This window comes from Pipra filicauda, unplaced genomic scaffold (genome assembly GCF_003945595.2).
Source record: "Pipra filicauda isolate LSUMZ 115617 unplaced genomic scaffold, ASM394559v2 scaffold338_size783178_pilon, whole genome shotgun sequence".
In the NCBI taxonomy this organism is placed as follows: Eukaryota; Metazoa; Chordata; class Aves; order Passeriformes; family Pipridae; genus Pipra; species Pipra filicauda.
The window spans coordinates 645,297-666,517 of NW_024104463.1; the positions used below are offsets into that span (position 1 = coordinate 645,297).

At 42.2% G+C, this 21,221-nt stretch overlaps 1 protein-coding gene across 4 annotated transcripts in view; it reads right to left on the reverse strand.

The window, feature by feature from the left end:
- ACSBG1 (acyl-CoA synthetase bubblegum family member 1) overlaps positions 1 to 21,221 on the reverse strand; it is a 42,740-nt gene that overhangs the window by 2,786 nt on the left and 18,733 nt on the right. For 2 of the 4 annotated variants that reach the window (XM_039384073.1, XM_027712214.2), the window contains exons 3-13: positions 15,321 to 15,538; positions 14,588 to 14,676; positions 13,674 to 13,794; positions 11,844 to 11,924; positions 9,017 to 9,166; positions 6,447 to 6,623; positions 5,756 to 5,937; positions 4,457 to 4,690; positions 3,689 to 3,906; positions 1,415 to 1,554; positions 177 to 423 (exon numbers count right to left, since the gene is read on the reverse strand). In XM_039384073.1, coding sequence (XP_039240007.1) covers positions 177 to 423; positions 1,415 to 1,554; positions 3,689 to 3,906; positions 4,457 to 4,690; positions 5,756 to 5,937; positions 6,447 to 6,623; positions 9,017 to 9,166; positions 11,844 to 11,924; positions 13,674 to 13,794; positions 14,588 to 14,676; positions 15,321 to 15,538 — 1,857 coding nt within the window. The remainder of the gene's footprint in view (positions 1 to 176; positions 424 to 1,414; positions 1,555 to 3,688; positions 3,907 to 4,456; positions 4,691 to 5,755; positions 5,938 to 6,446; positions 6,624 to 9,016; positions 9,167 to 11,843; positions 11,925 to 13,673; positions 13,795 to 14,587; positions 14,677 to 15,320; positions 15,539 to 21,221) is intronic. The other 2 variants (XM_039384072.1, XM_039384074.1) reach the window with 2 other exon arrangements.

The following is a 21,221-nucleotide window of genomic DNA, read 5'->3' on the forward strand; positions in this document are numbered from 1 at the left end:
CAAAGCAATCTGAAATTTAACTACAAGAGCTGTACTTGCAAATGTGCACACAGCTAAAACTCCCATTTTTATATTCTTTACCACAGACTGCAGAGCGTTCTGTCCCTTCCCTCTAGTGGCTGTACCCAGAACCTGGCATGCAAAACTGTACCTCAGTATAAAGCAGTCAATCTTACCTAGTTCTCCCCCAGAAATGGAGAAATCCCTTGGCAGGACTATCCATTTTTGAATACAGTGGACCCTGTTGGTGGCGTTCCTGTTGACTCTGTTGATTCCCTCCTGGATGGCCCCGTAGATCGCCCGGTCTCTGGTGGCTACAATCTCAGACACCTTGGTGGCTTTACTGCCACTCTTCTGGCAGAAGTCTCTGGCTTGCTCAGTGAGAATGTCAGTGGGATCAGATGTGTCTGGGTCCAGCTCACTCTAAAATATCAAATGAAGTGAATCACCAAATGCTCCCTCTTAAAGGCATTAAAGGTTCCCTAACTGAGTCCTCCCTGACTGAGAAGGCTCAGCACAAACACACAAACACTCTGTAAGCATTAAAAGGCAGGAACACCTACAGATGGTGGTGCTTTTCTTTCCTCTTGGCTACCAAATGCAAATGTTTTTGGCTTAAACGTACATGAACAGACTTGAAATGTGTGAATGAATCAGGCAACAGAGTCCATCTACAGACCTGGAATTTCTACCATATTTTCCAAATGACTCCATCGATACAGGGAAACATTTAGCTCATCACTAAATGGAATTACTATGGTGTAAACAGCTTGAGATAGAAGCATTCTTTTAAGTTAGACTTCTTAAATTAGCATTTCTATTGTGCCTGGAGATAGGGAGTATCAGTCACAGAGGTAAACAACTTGAAAAAACCTCAGTGTCAGTCACTCAAGTATGAACACAGAACACCAAGTGCAAATATTTTAGGAAAACAGTGATTTCTCAATTGAAGAGGATTGTATACCATAGAAAGGCCATTAATTATTTTGTTCTACAGTCACCCTTCTTGTGTCATAAAAATAACAAGTTGTAGAGAAATGCTTCTGTTGGGAAGTTTCTGGGTTTGCCTGTATCAGAAACATTTGTTGGCTTTGCTTGTCTGTCAGAATAAAACCTGTTATTGTACAGAGACTTCTCAATCTTGCAGCATTTCTTAATTGAAAAGTCTGCATTTAAATAAAAAATAGCTCTTATTATATACATAGGAGAAACAGCAGTGAATATGTAGATGTTTAGCAGGTCATGTAAGCAGAGGTTCAGACCCAGCAGGATTTAGTTTGTAGTTGCTGTACATTTTCCCCCCTGCCATCATCTCCTATGTAATTTTAGGTCTTTTTTACAAATAGTTCAAAATTATTCTTCTTTTAGGTGCAGGTGTGTAATGTCACCAAAAGCAATATTAAAACTGGTTTACCTTTAGGGTCAGGAACATTGACAAAAACTTCTTTTTATCCCCAATCACCATAGCATTACTAACAATTGGGAGCTCTTTTTTAACAGCATCTTCAATTGGAATTGGAGGCACATTTTCACCTCCAGCTGTAATAATCAAATCTAGGCAAAAAAAGAAAGGCTATTAGTTGAACTCAAATAAATTCCAGGCTAATGTCTGGACTGACCTGCTCTCCTTATTCTGACGTGAAGAATAAGAGAGATTTTTTTTCCCCCAAGATGTTTTCCAAAGACAACAAATCCTACTAATTATCTTCAAAACAAAAATGCTACTATTTTTCAAACGTGCTCAAATTCTCAGATCTCCCTCAGTATAACATATTTGGTCCAGATAATGTTTCACATAATCCAGTAACAGGTTATTCCCAAGGCACTGTTACATAACCTGGAATTTTTCTGTGAGACATCATCTCTTCCAAATTAGCAGAGGATTCACCTTCTGTTTTATCGTTGCTATCTCACCAAAAAGCAAATTCATTGTTAACGTCAGGATTAAAACCAATTCTTAAATCCACCAAGAGGGGTCAGACAAAAATAAGTTACTACTGCAGGAAGGCTCCACAAAAGCAAAAGGAGAGAGGAGTGTGGGGGAGAAGCCAGGAGAGGAAATTTGCAGAGGAAGGAGCAATTCCTGCCCTACTTTTGACATGAGGAGAATGCAATGACAGACTGGAATCTTAATATTCTTAAGGTTTGTAAACAATGGTAGTGATACCTTATTCTGTTGATGAAGGAATGTGTACTTTTATTTGAATACCTTTGTTCTGAAGTATGATATGTATAGTCAGTGAAATTATAACAAATTTGACTATTCTCTAAGTAAATCCCATCTCTTTGCTTTCATTGCATTGATGACTTCTCCCTGTCCTCAAATAACAGTCTTTGCAGCATTTCAAAACATGCTTCAACAAGCAGTGCAGACAAACTTTTCCAGGTCTAACTTTTCCTCTCATTCCACCCTCCTTTTGCCCTAGCCCTGTCTTTGTCTTAGACCCTCTACCAATTTCTGGCCCTTAGTTTCTCACTGTCTGAGTTGTCAGCTTTTTCCCAGCTGATCCAGACAACTATAATAACTGCAACAATTTTTTTCACACCTCTAAAATACCCCCTGTGTGGATTTCTCAGCTGCATCTTTGAGCTCATGAGCCCTAAAACTCATAAGACATGGATAAGCGAAGGAAGAAGTTCCCCTTGTAGTCACTATAAAAAAAAAAAGCTTTTCTATTAGATATTACCTTATTTGGACTTGAATTTAAAACTTTAATGAAACTGGGCATATGGTTATTTTATCCCAGATGGTTTGCTCATCCTGTAATTTAGAGTAATTGCTTTTAGTCCAGCAATCAAGGCAGATGTAAGAGAAACACAAATGTTCAGATGGATTGGTTGTCAACTGCTACACTAAAGGAAAATGAATCAGACAAGAAAGCAAGTTAAACCCAAGATATCTGCATTTGGTGCAGGCTATTAATAGTAGCAACCTAAGTCCTGATTCCTAGCAGGACATGATGCCACCTGTGACAGATTCACTCATCCACCTTATCTCCCTTGTGATTCAGTCTACATTCTGAGATGATACTCTATTCTTAAATCTTTTTCAGTCTCATCTTGCCTGTGATCAATCCCACTCCTTGAATGTGTTTTGGGAAAAAAGCTCCCAAGTAATCAAGTGACCAGTGTGACTCTCATTGACACTTCTGTCAATGTACTGCAGTAACACCTCAGTTCATTGCTTTAGCTTTAACTTTCCCTTCTGCTCTCGAGCTTCAACTATCTGCAAATACATCACCTGAGGCAAGGAACCTACCTCTGACCTACAGCAACAGCTTCCAGAGAACACAGGTGTCCTCTGCTTACTGTCTAAATGTTCTAATGTGCAATTAGGACAATTTAGCAAGATTCAAAGGGAGCCTGGACAGCTTCATGAATCATTCAAATCAAAGAAGGCACATTAGACCCATGTTAGTAGTTTATATTACTAATTGTAATTAATTCTGAGTAAAGGTCTGGGAGATAAAAAGCCTCACTGTATGAACTGAATCATCTCCACCTATTACAGATTGGAGGGAAACCTCCCCTGAACACACAGCACACGCATGGGAAAGTTTATTTTACCTTCCTGTGAGGGCAATGCTGCTGGCAGGAGAGGAAAACACTTCTTTAGTGACCACACCTGCCATTAGACTGAACAGTGCTGAGCAGTTACCACAACAGCGAGCAAGACTTTGCCCATTACCTTTAATTCTTCCAGTGACATACAGAAAGCCATCCTTGTCTAGCTTTCCTAAATCTCCAGAATGCAGCCAACCCTCCTCATCGAAGGCTTCTTTTGTTCTGTCTTCCATGTTTAAATAACCCATGAAAACAGTCCTTCCCCAGAAGCAGATTTCCCCGTTGCCTTCTGTGTCCTTGTCCACCAGTTTCACTCTGCATCCAGGGGCTGGTTTACCACAGCTATCAGAGAAGAGCAGAAACCCCCCCCAGGGAGCACAGAGATATCAAACACAACACTGATAAGGTGGCTTACATCCCAAAGCCCTGAAACTACCAAAACACTGCAAACAACACCGTGCTGAAACTGTTTGACAGTTATGGAATATTAATTCCCTAGGGCAGAGATGCTGGAGTATCTAAGCACTTTTTGACAGTCTGCCTTGCCTGTGCTTCCTGGTTTTTTCCCCCTCTGTATCTTCAGGCATAAAACCACTTTTGTATTTGAGGTCTTGCATTTGAAAGTTATCCTGCCTCAGGCCAGGGCTACGATATAAGTCAGATTTAGGAACTGTTCTGCATGTAATGCTGTAGCTCACTGTCAGTGCTCCTGGCGTGGCAATGTGCTCAGCTTCTGACCTGCAAGTTATTCTGACTCCCAAAGGCACAACAGAGTGACAGTGCACTCAGAAAAAATAAAATAAGCCATAAGCTGGCCTTAGTAAACAGTCTTTTCATAGATATAATGAAACAGGCCATATTAAAAAGATAATAATTAAAAAGGTAGAATTACCTGTGCTGCCTGTAAATATAAGGCCCAGACAGGCAATGTGGGCCTGTGGTCTCACTCATCCCATAGGCCTCATACAGGGTGATGTTCAGACCCAGGAAAAAATACAGTGTTTCTGTGGTGAGAGGAGCAGCCCCACAGAAGTGCTTCTGACAGCAGGAAAACCCCAGAGCACTGCGGATTTTTGCAAGCACGAGGTAGTCTGCCAGCCTTGTCCAGAGCTGCTTTAGGTCACTGTTTTGAGTACAAAACACACAAGTCAGAGCAACCTAGGAAGTTTTCAGAACAAAATCAGGCACAAATTTTGTTTAGAGGTATATCTATCATTTGGTTTTGGGTGCTGACAGAAGTTACATCAGTAAGAATAGGTGACATATTCATCCTTTTTCATTCATCCAGTGTCTTTCATTGCTCCAACTTTCACATCCCCAACTCCTGAGGTATCTGAATACAGCAAATACATAAAGAATCTGTAAAAACATATTGTACACAACACAGCTCTTGTGTTCATGATTCTTCATCACTTCAGTGTGTCTCTGAGAACCTACACCACTAAAATCTGAAATTTGCAGGACCTCTCTGAGAAGCTGAATGATCAGACAAGCAAAGCACTCTCATGGAATGATCTTTTGGAATACCATTTTCCGTAGGCAATTTCACACTTCATTGCACTGTCATGCTTTAAAGAACTTTGGAACAGGAAAGAATTCTGAACTAAGTTAGTATTTGAATTTATACAACATTATTTATCTGTGCAATCTTATGGACAAAAACACCAACGGTCTTCAGAACAGAGATAATGTACTTGGAGCTCAGAGAACTCATGGGGGTTGTCCCTGGGTTTTTGCAGGGAGATGAGATGTTCTTAGCTCTCATATCCCAAACAGTCATGAGCCAGCCTGTCTGGGCTGTCCCCAAAATTTGCCCCCTCTCATACACACCCTCCAGTTCCATGGCCTTTCCTCTCACCAGTGAGTAGCACTTGCACGGCCAGGGGGAGCAGGGACTGCAGCAGGGAACTGTCCCAGCTGAAAACCAACCTGTTCAGTCCCAGCAGAGCCAGGGGCTGTGTCAGTGAGTGTGTGTGCTCAGGCAGGAGGGAGAGACACTTCTGACACTCCCCTGTGTTTAAGATCAGCTATAGTAATTGATAAACACCCCCTCCCTCTTGCATTATATTTGCTTTGTTGCCAGGCCAGATTTTACCCATTTATATTTAGAGTCTCACTGAGGCTTGATAGTTCATTACAAGCAGATTGCTACTTTCAAGTTGCTGGAAGTCTCACTCTCTGTAATACATACCTGCTTGAGCCATTCAGGTTCCTCTCTAAGCTAAGGGACATAGCCCATGACAGCATTTTCTTCTTCACAAATCCTGACTGAGCAGAAGCATCCTTTAATTTCTCCATGATTTTCTCCCATACTCGGGGGACTCCCATGTGAGCTGTTGGCTGCACTTCTTTTAGTGTGTTGATCAAGCTGCCCTGTTATAATCATTAAATAGCTTCAAAACTTTGCAAAAGGCACACAGCAGACCTAAAGAGGTTTGGTGATGCAAAACCTGCATCTTTAGGGGTTGTAGAACATGACTAAATACGTAGGATATAAAGAAGGACTGCTGAACCTTCTTCAGTCAGACATATGCACTGACACGTGTCAGGTCTGACACACTGGGGAGGTTCCTACACCAGAAGGAAAACACACAGGTGGGTTAGTTCCTCCTGCCTCCCTTTCCTCCAAAAATTGCTCAGACTTCTTTTGCTTTCTTTTGCTCCTACTCTTTGGCCTTAAAAGAACCTTATGGACCTGGATTATATATTTCAATTGGAATCTAGAGCACTGGATCACAAATCTAATGGACTTCATAATTCTTACAATAACGGACGCTCAATCTTCATCCTTTACCACTTCTCAAAGATCATATTCTCTCCCTAGGATGCTTTCTAACAGAAAGAAGTGCAATCTTAATTAGATACAATGGAAGACAGGATACCTTCAGAGCATCTGGCTCAGCAAAGTAGACCTGCTCTCCCCATTTGATACCAGTCCACAGGTCATACATCTGTGCAGCGACGTGGCTGAGAGGGAGATAACTGACTATAGACTCCTGCTGGACCTCTGCAGGTTGCATACCTGCTGCTCTGCTGCAGTGTGCTGATGTCCAGGTTATCTGTTTGAATAAATAATAAGACACATTAGGTATGGCGAGGGGTTTGGATTGGAAGTTTTATTTCTTTTTTCCTTTTAACACGAACTAAGGACCCTCACGCCACACTAATGTAACTGTGAAGAACCTGTGCTCACAGCAACTGCTGAGGACATTGCAGTAGTGACTGTCAGCTCCCTGGGGACACTCAGGCCAAAGCCAGGTGACCTTCACAGCAGTAGAGAAGTGCAGATAACAAAAGCACAGAGAGCTTCTGCTGCCTGCCTGGGCTATGAGCACTACCAACCCTCCATGCCCCAGTGACACACTGAGCAGGCAGCATGGGCTGGATGGACAAGGATAAAGGGATCTGCCCCTTCCTTTGCAACTCTCCTGCTGTGCAGACTTTCTTTTAAACTGGCACTTTGCACCAGTGCTGTATCTACGTGTTTACCTGAAAAAGAACAATAAATACTCAGTGATCAGTGAGCTCAAAGGACAATTCAGTATTAGCAAAAGCTCTTTGTCCTGTATGGATCCTCCTGGCCAAGCACTAAGGAGGGTGACAGCAGCTGTACTCTGCTCCTCTGGAAGCTCTGGGATATTCAGCACAGGGGTTCACAAGTGACACACACATACACTCCCCCCTTCTTATGAGAGGCAGCACACACATTAATATTTTTGAGGATGTGCTCCTTGACCTCTTAGTGAAGCTGGATGATACTTCCCCCCCACTTCTTCCCAATTCCCACTTTATCCCAGAAGATGCAGCTCAAGGATGCTAAATATGCAAATTTCATTATCAGAACACAGCATATGGAAGACCCACAAACACATGTGATGCTATGAGAGACGAGGGAAAAGATGTATGTGCACAAAAAAACAACCAAATAAAACCCAAAACAAACACCACCACTCAAAAAAAACCCAAACAAACCAGAAAACCCCAACCAACAAAAAGAAACAGCTCTTTCTCTGAGGAGTCTGTAATCTAAACTGGGTAGTGCAGGATAGAGGAATGAGATTATTCAAGGTGGCAGAGCAGAGACACAAATCACAGGTGACACCTGTTATCAGAGTACATCCCTGCCACCTCCTCTGTGATAAATTAGAAGGTACAAGTGTACACCTGGCCTAAGGAAATAGGGATTCTCAGGAGAGGGGGTTAAGACCAGGCCAAGCCACTCCAAGTTTAGAGGCAGCACTGGACAAGTGGCTGTGGGAGACTCACACAGCAGGAAGAATGGGATGTCTTTAAGATGTGTCCATTCATTGCTTGCCCTCCAAAGCTCACAGCAGGTCAGTGGGTGCATGGAGCACTGACTCAGCACCGGTTCTGCACAGGGACAGTGGCAAACAGCTTTGACTAAAGAAGGCAGCAGCACAGCTACAGGCACAGCATGCCTTCCAGTGTTTGTCAACATAAAAATAGCCTGTTTGTGATCAGCAGCCAAGAATAGTTTGGCAGCTGGCGTGGCAATGACACCAGGCTCCTTTGAGATAGAAGAGCATAGATTCGCAACGTCACATCAGTCTTTTGTGTCTATCAAGTCCACAACGTTCTGCTTCCAGATACTACTGTACTAATTCCCTACATTTGGGTGAATTGCTGCTCACAGTGTGCATGTCTGCAAGAATTTCTGCTTCATTTTAAGGGGAGAGGCCACAACTTAGACCAGCCCTTTCACAGATTCTCTGTGTATTCAGAAAGGCTTCCTACCACCTTCCACTCCCACTCAGCCACCTTATGAAAAATTAAATATATAAACTCCCAAAACAACTACACTTCAAATCTCTGCTAGCTGACCTCTGCGAAAACTCCATTTTGCAAACAACTTGCTTTTCTCTACAACTGGAAATTTTCTGTTTGCAAGAATGCAGGTAGGGCTGTTGTAGTACCAGCACTGTGCACCAGAGCTGTGTTATCCCCCAGTGACAGGTGTAGAAACCTGCATACAAGCCTAAGAACACAAAATGCTGAAGTACAAACAACACACATCCACCCCCAATTTTAATAAAATCTGCAAAAGCAGCCCATCAGGCTGTTTTGATAGCAGCTGGCTGATGTCTATGATTTGTTTTACATCCCCTGAGAGACTTCGTGTCAACCTGTGAATTTTATTTATGAATATATGCATTAGATCTCACAAGAAATCCAGTGAATAAAAATTTCACATTCATAAAGAACCGTTCAACCTTGTGAAGTGCTGGTTTGAATGGAGTTTCACTCTCTACCTTGTTTATACTTTACCAGAAACAGCTGACTGCACTTCAAACATTGCTCTGCAGTACGGTACCCGTGTTGCAAAAACAAAAGGGTTTCAGGGCTCTGCTATGTACAGTCATTTCAAACCACAGGAATAAATATCTTCATGCTTTGCTATTTCTCTGCTAAAGAAAGAGCCTGAAGCACATACATTGTCATGGCTCAGCATGGCTCCTTTGGGCTTCCCAGTTGTCCCAGAGGTGTATATCAGCACACAGCATTGATTAGGCTTTTGAGAGTTAATAATATCATCCAGAGTAGCATCAGATATGTCATGTCCCAGCTCCAGGAACTCCTCCATCTAGAACATGTAACAGAAAATACAGGATATCAAGTGGCTTGCTATGAATTGATACAGTGCTGCATCTTTCCCCTCCCAAAAATGGCAGAACAGTTCAGTGCCTTGTTTGAACCTGTATCCAAGGCAAGTTTCCCCTGATCTAGCCTATGTAACAAATATGGTAAGTCTAGCTTAGACCTTAATGTGTGAATTGCAAACAGACTGTGCTGTCATGAGCCTTTTCAATGCCTAAGAAGGGAACAGTAATACTATTCCTCCTCCAGTGTGGATATAGGGATCAGTCATGGAGGCTAAAATTTTGCTACTGTCTCACACTGTAAGAATGATTTTGAGTCTTATTTAAAGGAAGCTGGATACAACATTTTTAGGTAAGTGCACACTTGTGCCCTCTCATATATAATTCATTGTACTCTATATAAATATATCTGTAAAGCAACTGGATGAAAGCTTCCTTGCAAAAGCATCATTATTTAGATGTGTGAATGTTAGCCCAAATTATCTGCTATTTTATAGGAAACAGAGCATATGATGCTGGTCACAACTTCCATTCAAATTTGGCTCTTTCTAGAGTGAGATAAACCTTTTATGACACTGGGCTTTTGTGCCAGACAAATCTGCCCAGAAGAATCCTGAGCCTGATCCTCTGTATTATATTGGTTGCTCCTTCCTTTGCACACCCCTGCTTTGCTGCTAAGTGCACCACTGATTTCAATGTTAATTGAAATTTAAAAGAAAATCAATAACCAAACTGTCAGTTTGCCATTGCAATCACGTGGTTGCTGCTGTGCTACAGAACTGTGCTATTTAAATGGAAGGTGCAGCACCCCCCTTTTCCCATGATTTCTTGGAGCTCTACCTAGGACCACAAAGCAGAGATGGGGATGAGCTGAAGGACAGCAGAGGTAAGAACGGAGAGCCTGTGCTTGAGGAGAGTTGGTTGCTTCTTTCAGACCTCTGCCATTGCTACTAAGGTTACAACAGTCAGCCTCTGCTGCCCCTTGACTGCCTTCTCTTAGGTGGCAAGGCTGTCCTAAGGATCATTCAGCAGTTTTACACTTTCTTCCAACAAACCACATGCCTGAAAAGAGAGGCTGTAACTGCACAGCTCGGCAGCAAGCAGAGGTTTGTCCCATTCCATCCCTCCCCATGGAATGTGGCAGCACCAATCTCCCAAGCTCCTGCAAAGTGTAGCGGTGTCAAGGATGTAGTTTCTCCCCATTTTCCTGACCTCAGTGTATCCTCCCCCCGGAATGCATCGATCCCCGTGAACGTGTTGCCCAGGCTTTGTTTACCGAGCAGGACCCGCCCCAGAGGTGTCAAACAGTCACACACACAGGGCTGACTTTGCCTTTGCCTTCTGGAAGGAGGCTCTGCCCTCGCTGCAGCAGCCCCTCATCACACGGGAGCTGCCACCCTGCCCCACATCCCCCTCTTATCAAACCCCCTGTGGGCTGGGGGGTTTGCTCTGCATCAGCCCTAACGAACAGTCATTTCTGCCTCTGGTCATCTGGTCTCTAATTTTCCCTCTAGATGACATAAACTATGGCAGCTGTCACACACTCAGAGCTCCCCTGCTCTGCTGAGAACACACCCAGCACGGCCCTGGAACAGGGCTGCTGGAAAACACAGCAGTTCTCAGGCATTTGGGGGGTCAGCAAGCTGTTCAAGAAGTAAATGCCAGCACTTAATCTTTTTACTAAGAAATATAAATAGTAAGATCATCTTTGTAGTATTTTTTTTATTGTACCAATATGCTCCATACCAGTATGTACAGTATTGGAACAGTAATTGTTTATTATTAACTTATATGCAAGGTCAGAAGACTTTTTTTCTTATCAGATTATCAAAATTGCAAATATTTTAAAATAGTTCTGTACTGTTCACTCTTCATTAATATATTTTTCCACAGTCGAAGTTTTTTAGCCTAAAATCTGATCATCCATAGTCAACTTAAAATATGGATTTTTTTTTATTCTTATTACTTAAGAATTACTGAGGTACAATCATATTTTCAAAATATATTGTAATAACACATTTCCAAAAACCTGCTTTGCTTCAAGCCCTCATACTTCCTAAAGGCTGAACTTCTACCACTCAGAAATTTCTCATCCTGGTTTTGTCTTTTTTTCTTTTATTTTTAACATGTAATACATGTTAAATACATGTAATACATATTCTACATGTACTAAGAAAATGTGCTGCTTTGTGCAGTCCATAGTCATTTCTCTTCACTTGTTGCCTATCACCAGAAATATTTGGTGTAGACAAAATGCAACTATCATCTGTAAAAGAACAAGCATTCTCTGTTCTTGGATTCAGGGTAACTCACCACAATTCAGTTTTCACCAGGGGACAACTTTTATTTTTAACCATTTGAGAGTACACATTCCCACCTGAATAGGTGGGAATAATAGGTGTTTTAATAGACCAGTCAAGTTAAAGACCAAGGGGACACAAGACAGAGAGTTAAGCAAGGTATTGCTAATTTTAAATGTAAAGTATCAAACATGAAGTTACAGGTAAATTAAACAGAAAAAAAAAGCTGATGAAGCTTTTGAACGTGTTTGCTGGAACGCAGCAATGCATTCTAACTGACACTGCGCTGACAAAGCATAGTAGAAATGTCTCAAATAAATAACCCCCCCTGAATTGTAAGTCTGTTCCAGCACTCACATACCGTATATAAATCTGGATGTGTCTCTGGAAGGGAGTCCTTATATAGCACAACAGCTTTCAAGTGTGGTAAGCGATCCCAGATCTGTTGGATTTTTTAAGACAAATTTATTATTTATTATTCATATCTTGCATGGGCTTTTTTTCCCCCACTAAAATACTGCCAAAACTGTAATGGCTTGACAGGCACAACCCCCCTCCTCTTTCCCTCCACCCCCAAAAATTCTCCCCTGAACTCACCCGCAGTTAGCTCAGCTAGAGGCGGGGGAAGGAGGAGGGGACTACACAGTCTGCACAGTCTGCTCTAGAAAATCTGGTTTCAGTCAAAAAGAATAAAAAAACCCGAAAATTACACCCAAAACGGCTCCTCAGCATCCTTTCTCACAGTGCACAACAGGGCACATCAAGGAGCTGTGGTGTAGATCAAGCTGGAAGCTGACCCCAACTGCTGTGGTTTGCAACAAAGTCCCTCAGCCAAAACTGGTGTTCAGGTGCTAAAAAAAGTTCTACTTCCTCAAGGAAAAAAGGAAATGGAGCCATATGGACAGTGTAAGGATACATAAGGACATAAAGCTGCAGGCCCACAGGCAGACAGCCACGGCTGCTGGTGTCAGGAGCTCTTTGTGTGCTTTGCATGGCCTGCAGAAAACATTCATTTCACTCCACTCCCTGGGCCCCCTGCCTCACTGACCACATTTGGAACTGCACCTGTGCCAATACAAAAGCAGTGGCTTGATGGCAGCCACTGTGTACACATTATTAGAAGGACAGCAATTGAAATGCTGTGTTATCATTTCAGCCTTGGGTTCTTCCGGGGAAAAAAATGTTTTGAAAAATCTTCTGTTTTTTTCTAAATTTTAAAAATTTTAGAATTTTTCTAAAAACCTGTCTTCCTGCAAATCACATATAAAACAGAGCCACAAAATACAAAGTAATTAATACAAAGTAATTAATACAAATACAAAGTAATTAATGCATAACTTATACCAAATACATCTGAAAAAACCCCACTCTGTGGCAGGTACATGTTTTTGGCAGAAAACTCCATCGTGAAGGGCCCCCTTGCTTCAGCAAACTGCAATTTGGTGCAAGTTTGATGGGTCATCTCCAGCCAGGGGCCTCCCTCAACACCTGAGAGACAGATAAGCCCTTCCCAGGTTGCTGCCTGTGCTCCTGGGTTCCTCCCCAAGTCCTGCAACCGGGATCCTTCTGTTAAATTGGTCTTTCCCTCTGGCACCGCTGCTGAAACCCAGTCACGGCTGCTCAAGGGTCGTGTCAAAACTGTGACTGGTCACCTAAAGAGGCTCCTGCTCCTTTCTCACCAAGGTCTGTCTCATTTAACCATCACACTATTTAACCATCGTGCCACCAAAGTGCAGTAACTCGACAGCCTTAATGGCTACTGTGACAAGATATGGCAAGCAGGATAAGATGATACCTTGGAAAGAGGGAATCCTGAACACTGGCACACTTCATATTTCAACTGCAGGCCTTTGCAAACCTGCAATTACAGAGTGTAATCTCTTCATTCCAGTGGGCTGTGCTTTGCCAAAGAGAAGCAGGTGGTGACAGTATAACCATGGGATCAAAAGGTGAGTTTTTCCAGGGAAATCTGCAGTGAACCATCCAGTGAGCTCTGCTGGAGCCACAGACACTGGAGAGGACAGGGCAGCAAGGCACCCACGAGCTCAAGCACCAGATACTGGATTTCTGAGTAAGAACACCTCCATAAAAGGTTCCATGATACAGAGAGTGTATATGGTGTTTGGGACCAACACAGCAGCAAGAAATGAAAAAATTATGGCTTTTCAGCAACCCTTCAGCCACCTCGTACCTGCATTATCTTGTCCAGTTGTTTCTGATTTTCCACAACCATGATATTGGTTTTGCTGTCATGAGCAATGTAGTGACAGGCCTCTGGAGAACTGGTTATGTATATTCCTGTGACAATTCCTCTGAATCAAAAAATTTATATATACATATATAAGAACATATATTTATATATATACACACACATATACATGCACTTAGTATCAAAAAAGAGTAATAATCAAGGATCAGATGAAAGCTGAAAGAGTATGAAGATGTGGAAGCAAACACAGCACAGCTCTCATTTGTTTCATGTATCCAGATATAGATATTTATCTAAATCTCTGATTTATGCACATTGCAAAAACTAATCTCTGAACTCTATTCAGTAGAAGGTGCTGTAGGCTGGGATTCAGTGTTTTAACCCATTTGAGGCTACTCAAGAGTCAGCTCAGGAAGTTGTAAAAAATTCCCAGTCACGTCCTCTTCCTGTTCAAGCTGCACACAGGTACCAATTTGGATTTCACTGGCACAGAACAGCTTAAGAAGTAAAACCCAAATTGTGTGAACAGGTATCAGGACAGAAGGAATCGGGCTGGCCAATATTCATATGTTACTTCATCTCCTTGAACATATCTTGCTGTAGACAAATATCATTAATATAAAACTGTGAGTCTCATCTGTTTCCCACATCTTCCAGAGATAAGACACTGTACAACAGCTTCTGTCACAGTTAAGCCCACAGCAAACAGGATCAACTTAGGAGTGCCTGGACTATTTCAGACAAGAGACTCCAGCAGGTCCCTGAACATGCTAATCAGTAGCAACACAACTTCCAAAATATGACAGCAAATACTTATTTGCTGCATTTCCACCTCTAGCAAAACAGAAATCCCCAAAGCCCTTTCAAAATCAACACCCCCCCCCAAAAAATCTTACCCAGCAAAAACAGCTCCAACAGCTGAGATGAACCATTCTGGAGAATTAAATCCAAGGATTGCTACGCTGTGGAATCGTTCAAGACCGAGCTTAAAAATAATAAGCATGAGGTTATATAATGTAGGCACTCTGGAGAGGAACATCCACACAAATACAAACTTTGGAAACGTCTGATGTATTATTGCAGTATTGACAAGGCATGTCCACACACAGCTCTGTGCTGGTATCCACAGCAAAACCAGTATTTATCAGCAGTAACATGATGCAACTTTTCCACTGCCTTCTCCTGGCTGGTTGAGCTCTGCTGCCCAGAAAGGCCTGAAACCCAGAACACTTCAATATGAACGAGACATAATGAGTACCAATATTACCCTATGCTTAGAAGGCTTTAGAAATTGTGTTTATCTCACCAAATTCATGATAGTACTGCTTTCCCCTGTTTTTCTGTTTTTAATCTCAAGGGCCTCATGCTGAGCTCTGTGCCCACATCCCAGTGAGCAAGTGTGACACAGCAGCTCCTCCCTTGCAGCCAGGCTCCCCTGACAGCAGTGTTATCTCTGACCAAAACCCATTTTCATCATTATTTCAATAAGGAATACGACTGCTGATCTTCAAGTAATGGGGAAAGCCTCTTATAGTGTGGGTTTTGGGGTTTTTCTGTTCATTTGTTTTTTGGGGTTTTTTTAAAGGAGACAAAGGGAGAAAATGAAATGGCTTTGTTTCCTGTACCTACCTTCAAGAAGCTCTTGGCTGCTTTCCTGGAGAGGCAATAATACTCTGAAAAAGTTATTTTCTCCCACTTTCCATTCTTTTTGCTGGCCAAAGCATTAAGGGACCCGTATTTTTCCAGGCTCTCCTTGAACATCTGATGAACTGTTATGGGAGTCTGTGGACATGAGTTATCTATTCTCAGTCTGACTCTGCCATCAGCAAGGGAAGTCCACAGGGACTCTGGAAGGTAAAGCACTATTGTCAAGGTATTTTATCATTGAAAAATACCATGTGACTGTGTACCAGAGGACAAGAGAGCTGAATAAAGACCACGGGACCAAGCTCAACTCTGGCACTTCTCACCTTCCGAGAGAAGGACTTTCCAATTTTCTTTCTATCAAATGCACCACATAGAAGGAGAAATCTTTCTCTGTTACACTTTGATCTGCATCTTGAACAGAAGTGCCACTGGGCAGAATTACACTGATCTTCTGTTACAGACACCCCCCCAGTTCCAGAGCAGCGTCCGCCGGTGCTCAGCCCTGCAGTTCCCCCTGTGCAGTGGAGTAGTCAATGAATCAGAAGGCTACAGAGATCCAAAAGATCTGAAACCTCTAACCCTGCTCAGTATCCAAGCCCCTTTTGCTTGTTATAACTCTTCCCTCTCTCCTTCCCCTCCACCTCTTCTCCCTCATCCTGTCTCTGTTCCCCACTACTTCCCACAGTTTTTTCCTTGGTCACCTGCCCCATGTTCTAATTTGTATATCCACTCCACCCACTCCTGTCTTGCCCTGTTTCCATGTCATTTTTCATCTTTTCCTGCTCTTGTCTTCCTCACCCTGCCTTTCTACCATCCACTTTTTTGTCCCTGTATTTGTCCTCCCCTTCCTTGACAGGACACAGAGAAAGAGCACCAACAAATGTCACTTGGCTCTCACCACTGGTTCCAAGGACTTCACAAGAAATATCTCTCTCAAAGACTTTACTTGGCTCTTGCAAAGCCAGCAAAAGGCTGAGTATAAATACACTCCTTAGAGAATCTAGGGGTTAGCAAGTTGGCAAAATTCAGGTGAATTCTCACAAGGAAAGCACAAAGCCTCCCACGACTCCCCTGTCAAACAGTTCCCATACTTCTCAACAAAACAGTACAAGAACATTGTAAGAACAACATTTTTTTCTTTAGATTCACGTTCATAAATGAAGAAATAATTTTAGCATAAACATAAATATATATATATTCTAGAGTGAGCTGATGAAAAAATTTCAAAGTGCTTAGGCTTGTCAGAATTGAGTGTAAGAGAAAATAGGACTTTTTGAAGTTCCTGATAGAAGTTAATAAGCATGATTGTCTTTTACTACTCTTATGGAAAGCAAAAACTGTGAGAAAGCTCAGACAGCATCTGTGCTGTTTCCTGGAACCCCAGGGGCTGAAAAAAAGGCCATTCTGGAGCGTTCAAAGTCCAACATCCCTGTCCAATGCTATTCCTCCTGTTGCTTCACAGGGAAACCACCTCTCTGAGCATTTCTGGCAACATGTGAACACATCAACCACAGCTGGATCCACACGAGCTCTTCAGGACATGCTTGCAGCCTCCCTGAGCCAGGGAGCTTGTCTGTGCACAGACAACCAGAGGCACAGCAAGCTGCTGCAAGCTCACAAACATCGTGTTCCATTCCTGCCCCTGGCTGGCAGATTTGCATTTGTTCTCTTGACAAACAGAAGGTGTTAATGGCAGCAATAAATACAAATAAAGCTGCTTCATCTCCCCGTGCCTTCCTTTGCTCATGTGCAAACTGCATATAATGATTTTCAAAACATAGGTGTGGAGCTTTGCTTAGCTCAGTGGAGAAAGGGCATCGTACATCCAGACAGTTTGGAAAACAAGTAGCTGTGAAGGATTTTAGGTTACAGACAGACTTTATCCAAGTGTAAACAGTATCACCCAATAAATATTTTATGAGCTGAGGAGGCAAAGCAGGTGTTACTGCACTTAACCCCAATCCTGGTGTGGAGCTGTTGTTAATCCAAATGCTTGTTTTCTGCAGTGACACACCACAGCCCAGATGAAAAACTCTATATATAGATGTTCTGGCTTCTAAACCAACCGAGGGGGCAGGGATTGCAGGTGTGTGTGGGCACAGAGAGGTGACTGCCCTGTTGAAAACAAAATTGTACCATACAGAGCTAAAATACAACATTCTGGTTCATGTACTATGACAAAATGCTCTGCAAGGGACGTGAAAATATTAGCAACATTCCTAAACAAACATTACAAAAGTTGCATGATTACTGTCTTTTCACTGCAGAGGTGCAGTAGATAACAAACAGAACACTTTCCAGAGAAGAGTGAAAATCATCCATCAAATCACTGAAATATCTATACATAGAAACAAAAAAATGTCCTTGGAAACTAGGTTTCCTTCTGCTTTTCTTTATGCAGGTTTTTACAGTGTCAAAAAGGCATCTTTGATTCCCACCAAAGATTAAGAACACAATCAGTTTCAGAGACTCTGTGCATCACCTTAATAATACACAAGCTATACTGCAAATGAATATAAACCTAAATGCCCATTCAGTGTTTGCTTTTGCAGGTAGAATTTATCTCAAAACAGTCCTGAGATCTAGATATAAGCCAAATAATTCTAAAAATCCAATTAGTCTGTCCCATAGAGTCAGTAAAACCAGCAGAACATGAACAATATATTCCTCTGTCAGTTTGCAGAGGGTTTTTGAGCAGAGGGCTCATTCTTCTCAGAAAGAGCCTGGGAAGGAATGCCTGGCAAAATGCTGAATGTGTCAATTATAAACTCTGGGAAGAGCAAAATAGGTGCTCTGTCTTGCTAACATCTGAAAGTTAAACTGCAATATCCAGGCTGGAAATGAACTCAGAACCTCCTGAAACCAAAGAGGAAATCAGAATAAAACCCCTCTAAATACACTATTAGCTTTGGTACATTATCCAGCTGTAGGTTTACAGAGGAGAAAACAAACCACATTCCAGCTTGAAGTACTTGATGCCAATGAAAGTCCCCTATATGCAACCAAAGAGTAATATTTGCCCCTTTCCTCTTTCTCCCACTAACTCCTGCTACCTGCATTATACTTTGTACCCAAAATGCTTTTTCATTCACTGATATGTGACCTTGGCTCATGTCCTTCACATCAATCCACTGAAGGTCAGAGCTGACGAGAAAAGATCTCTGCTTAAAGAAGGTGATGTTGTAATTTAAAATAAAAAGAGCAGAGATTTTATTCAATAAGTCCTTGTGACTGTCACTCTTTGAGCCTCTTGAGTATCATTTTCCTCCAAGGCCAAATTCCATGATCAGATACCTTTTCCATGCTTCACTGCCTTCACTGCTGAAGGAAGAGATGGCCTGGAGTAGTCTCACAGTTATATAGTTACACTTACAACAGGAGGGCTGGACTGCAGTTTGTCTTGGGAATCGCTCTAGGGAAAGCTGATCTAAATACCTGGGATTTTAGGTGTGCAGTTTTCCCACTAATGTGTAAATTTTCAACAAGAAACTTTACAGGAGAAAAAAAGTAGTTAAGAACCACTTAAAAGACACACTGAAAGTTTTCAACTCATTTTTCACGATACAATCCTAAACTTATGAACCATTTACATGTGAATACTGATTTATAAAAGTACATTTGTTACTCAGATATTTTCTTTCAAGTCCGAAATGATGCACAACATAAACACATTACAATTGTTGTATTTTTATCAGCCAGTTTATTCCTTCCATCATGTATAATATAAGAGTTCTGACACAATACAGGCTGTCTTTCCCAGCCCAGATACCAAAAATGACTTTAAACAGACAAACAAATAGCAAGTCCATATTTATTTATTTTTTCATGAATAACCAGTCTGGCTGAAACTGCTGGGCCTCTGGGATGTATAAAGGAAACTGTGTACTAGTTAAAAAAAAAAAAAGAAAATTAAAAGAGAAATACACTAATCCTACAGTTTAAAGCTAATATAATCAATGAAACTTTGTTCACTAATATCCTGGTGACTGGCAGAAAGGATCTGAGGATGTAAATAAATTCTGATGTTTCTGGAAGAACAGCTCTGAGAGCCACACAAAATGCAAGAGAGCCAAGGTCACCTTTCAGGCAGGTAACCAAACAGGCTGATGGAGGAGCAGCCCTGCTGCATGACCTGAGGAGCTCCGAGTGATATTCCATGGATGTGCCCCGAGAAGCAGGAACTAAACCAATAATTTAACTTCTGCTTGAAAGTGAATCAGATTTAACTCACAAAACAGTGTCTTGATTATATGCCAGTTGCTGCAAAACATCCCTCTGCCCTAATGAGGAGAGCAGGAATTCAGCTCTTTGCTGGAGGCATTCCTGACAGTCATCATCCCAGATTCCACAGCCATGATGCCATCACATTCTGCTGACAACACAAATGCATCATTCCTCCTCTCACCCACTATTTTTTTGCTTTTCTTCAAGATACCTGTGACCCTAAGAGATTAATTTCTTAAGCTGAGTAAATGGAGTTCAAGAGCTTGGTATCTGTGTCAGACTTCCCCTTGTGCCAACAAACAGACTGAACACAAGTACAGAACTCTGGAATTGAAAGTGAACCTGAAAGTATCAGCCAGACTATATACACAGCGACTCTTCTAATAAAATACAGAAACCAGCTTCCTGTTGCTTGCCTTGCCACAGCTGGGGGAGGAAAAGGGTTTTCTGCTACATTACCAGTTTTCCACAACAAACATGTAATCTTAACACTGTCAAACAGGAAAGACTGAATAAATAGAGGAAATCTTTTTCAATTAGCCAAAACACATGAAAATATTTCAGTTCATGGATACCTATGCCTTTTCCACTGGAGGAAAAGGGAACATTTATTAACTGCAATAAAATATACTGCTCTTCACAGCAGTGAACTCCTGCAAGTGTGGATCAGAGAAATTAGATATCCTGCAAGGAATCCTCTCTGAGCTGACGTGGAGGGAGTGGTGCATCAGGGCAAGGACAAAATAAGCCTCCTAACAACCCTGACGCTTCTAAAACTGATTACGATGCACCAAAATGGAACGTGTGGAGGGTGTAATCAGGAGGAAACATCAGCACAGAAACATTGCCCAGGCATGCAGGCATGGAAAGTCAAAACTCAGAATTGGGACTGGTGAGTGATGGGAAGAGCCACAAGAAGGGCTTCTACAGGCACACAAGGAGAACCAGGGACATCATGGGTGACTTGCTGACACGGGACACGCAAAGGGCTGATGCTCCCAGTGCCTTTTCACCCCAGTGTTTACTGGCAGGATCAGGCTCCCTGGGTTTCCATGCCTAGGGACAGGTGAGGTGTTTTACCTACAGCAGAAGAAAATCAAATAGGGACCACTTGCACAAACTGGACACATACAGAAGTGTTGATGGGACTGCATGAGATGCTTCAGAGTGGACACTGAGAAACCAGGTCAAAGCCATTGCTCCCTGCCATTGAAAAGGCACAGCAATTTGGAAAGGTCCCCATGACAGTGAAAAAGGCAAATGTCACATCTGTCTTCAAAAAGCAGGAGAAAGAGGACTCAGATAACTAAAGGCCAATCACCTCGGTCCTACAGAAACCTCACCTCGGTCTACAGAAAGGCTGTAGAACAAACTCTCCTAGAAATCATTTTGGGCTATAAAATGGTCACTGAGACCAGCCAGAATGGACAGACCTGATCTGGCCTTGGGAAATCTAACCCAACCACCTTCCACGATGAGTTGACTGGCTCTGACACGGTGAGAGCAGTGGAATGTTGTTCACTTTTTACCTTTAACGAGGTCTTTAACAAGTCCTACATAGCTCAGCATGGAAGGTTTGAACCAGGTGCAGTTGGAGGAACAGGTGGATAAAAAACTGGCAGGATAACTAGTCTTCAAGAACCATGGTCAACAATTCCA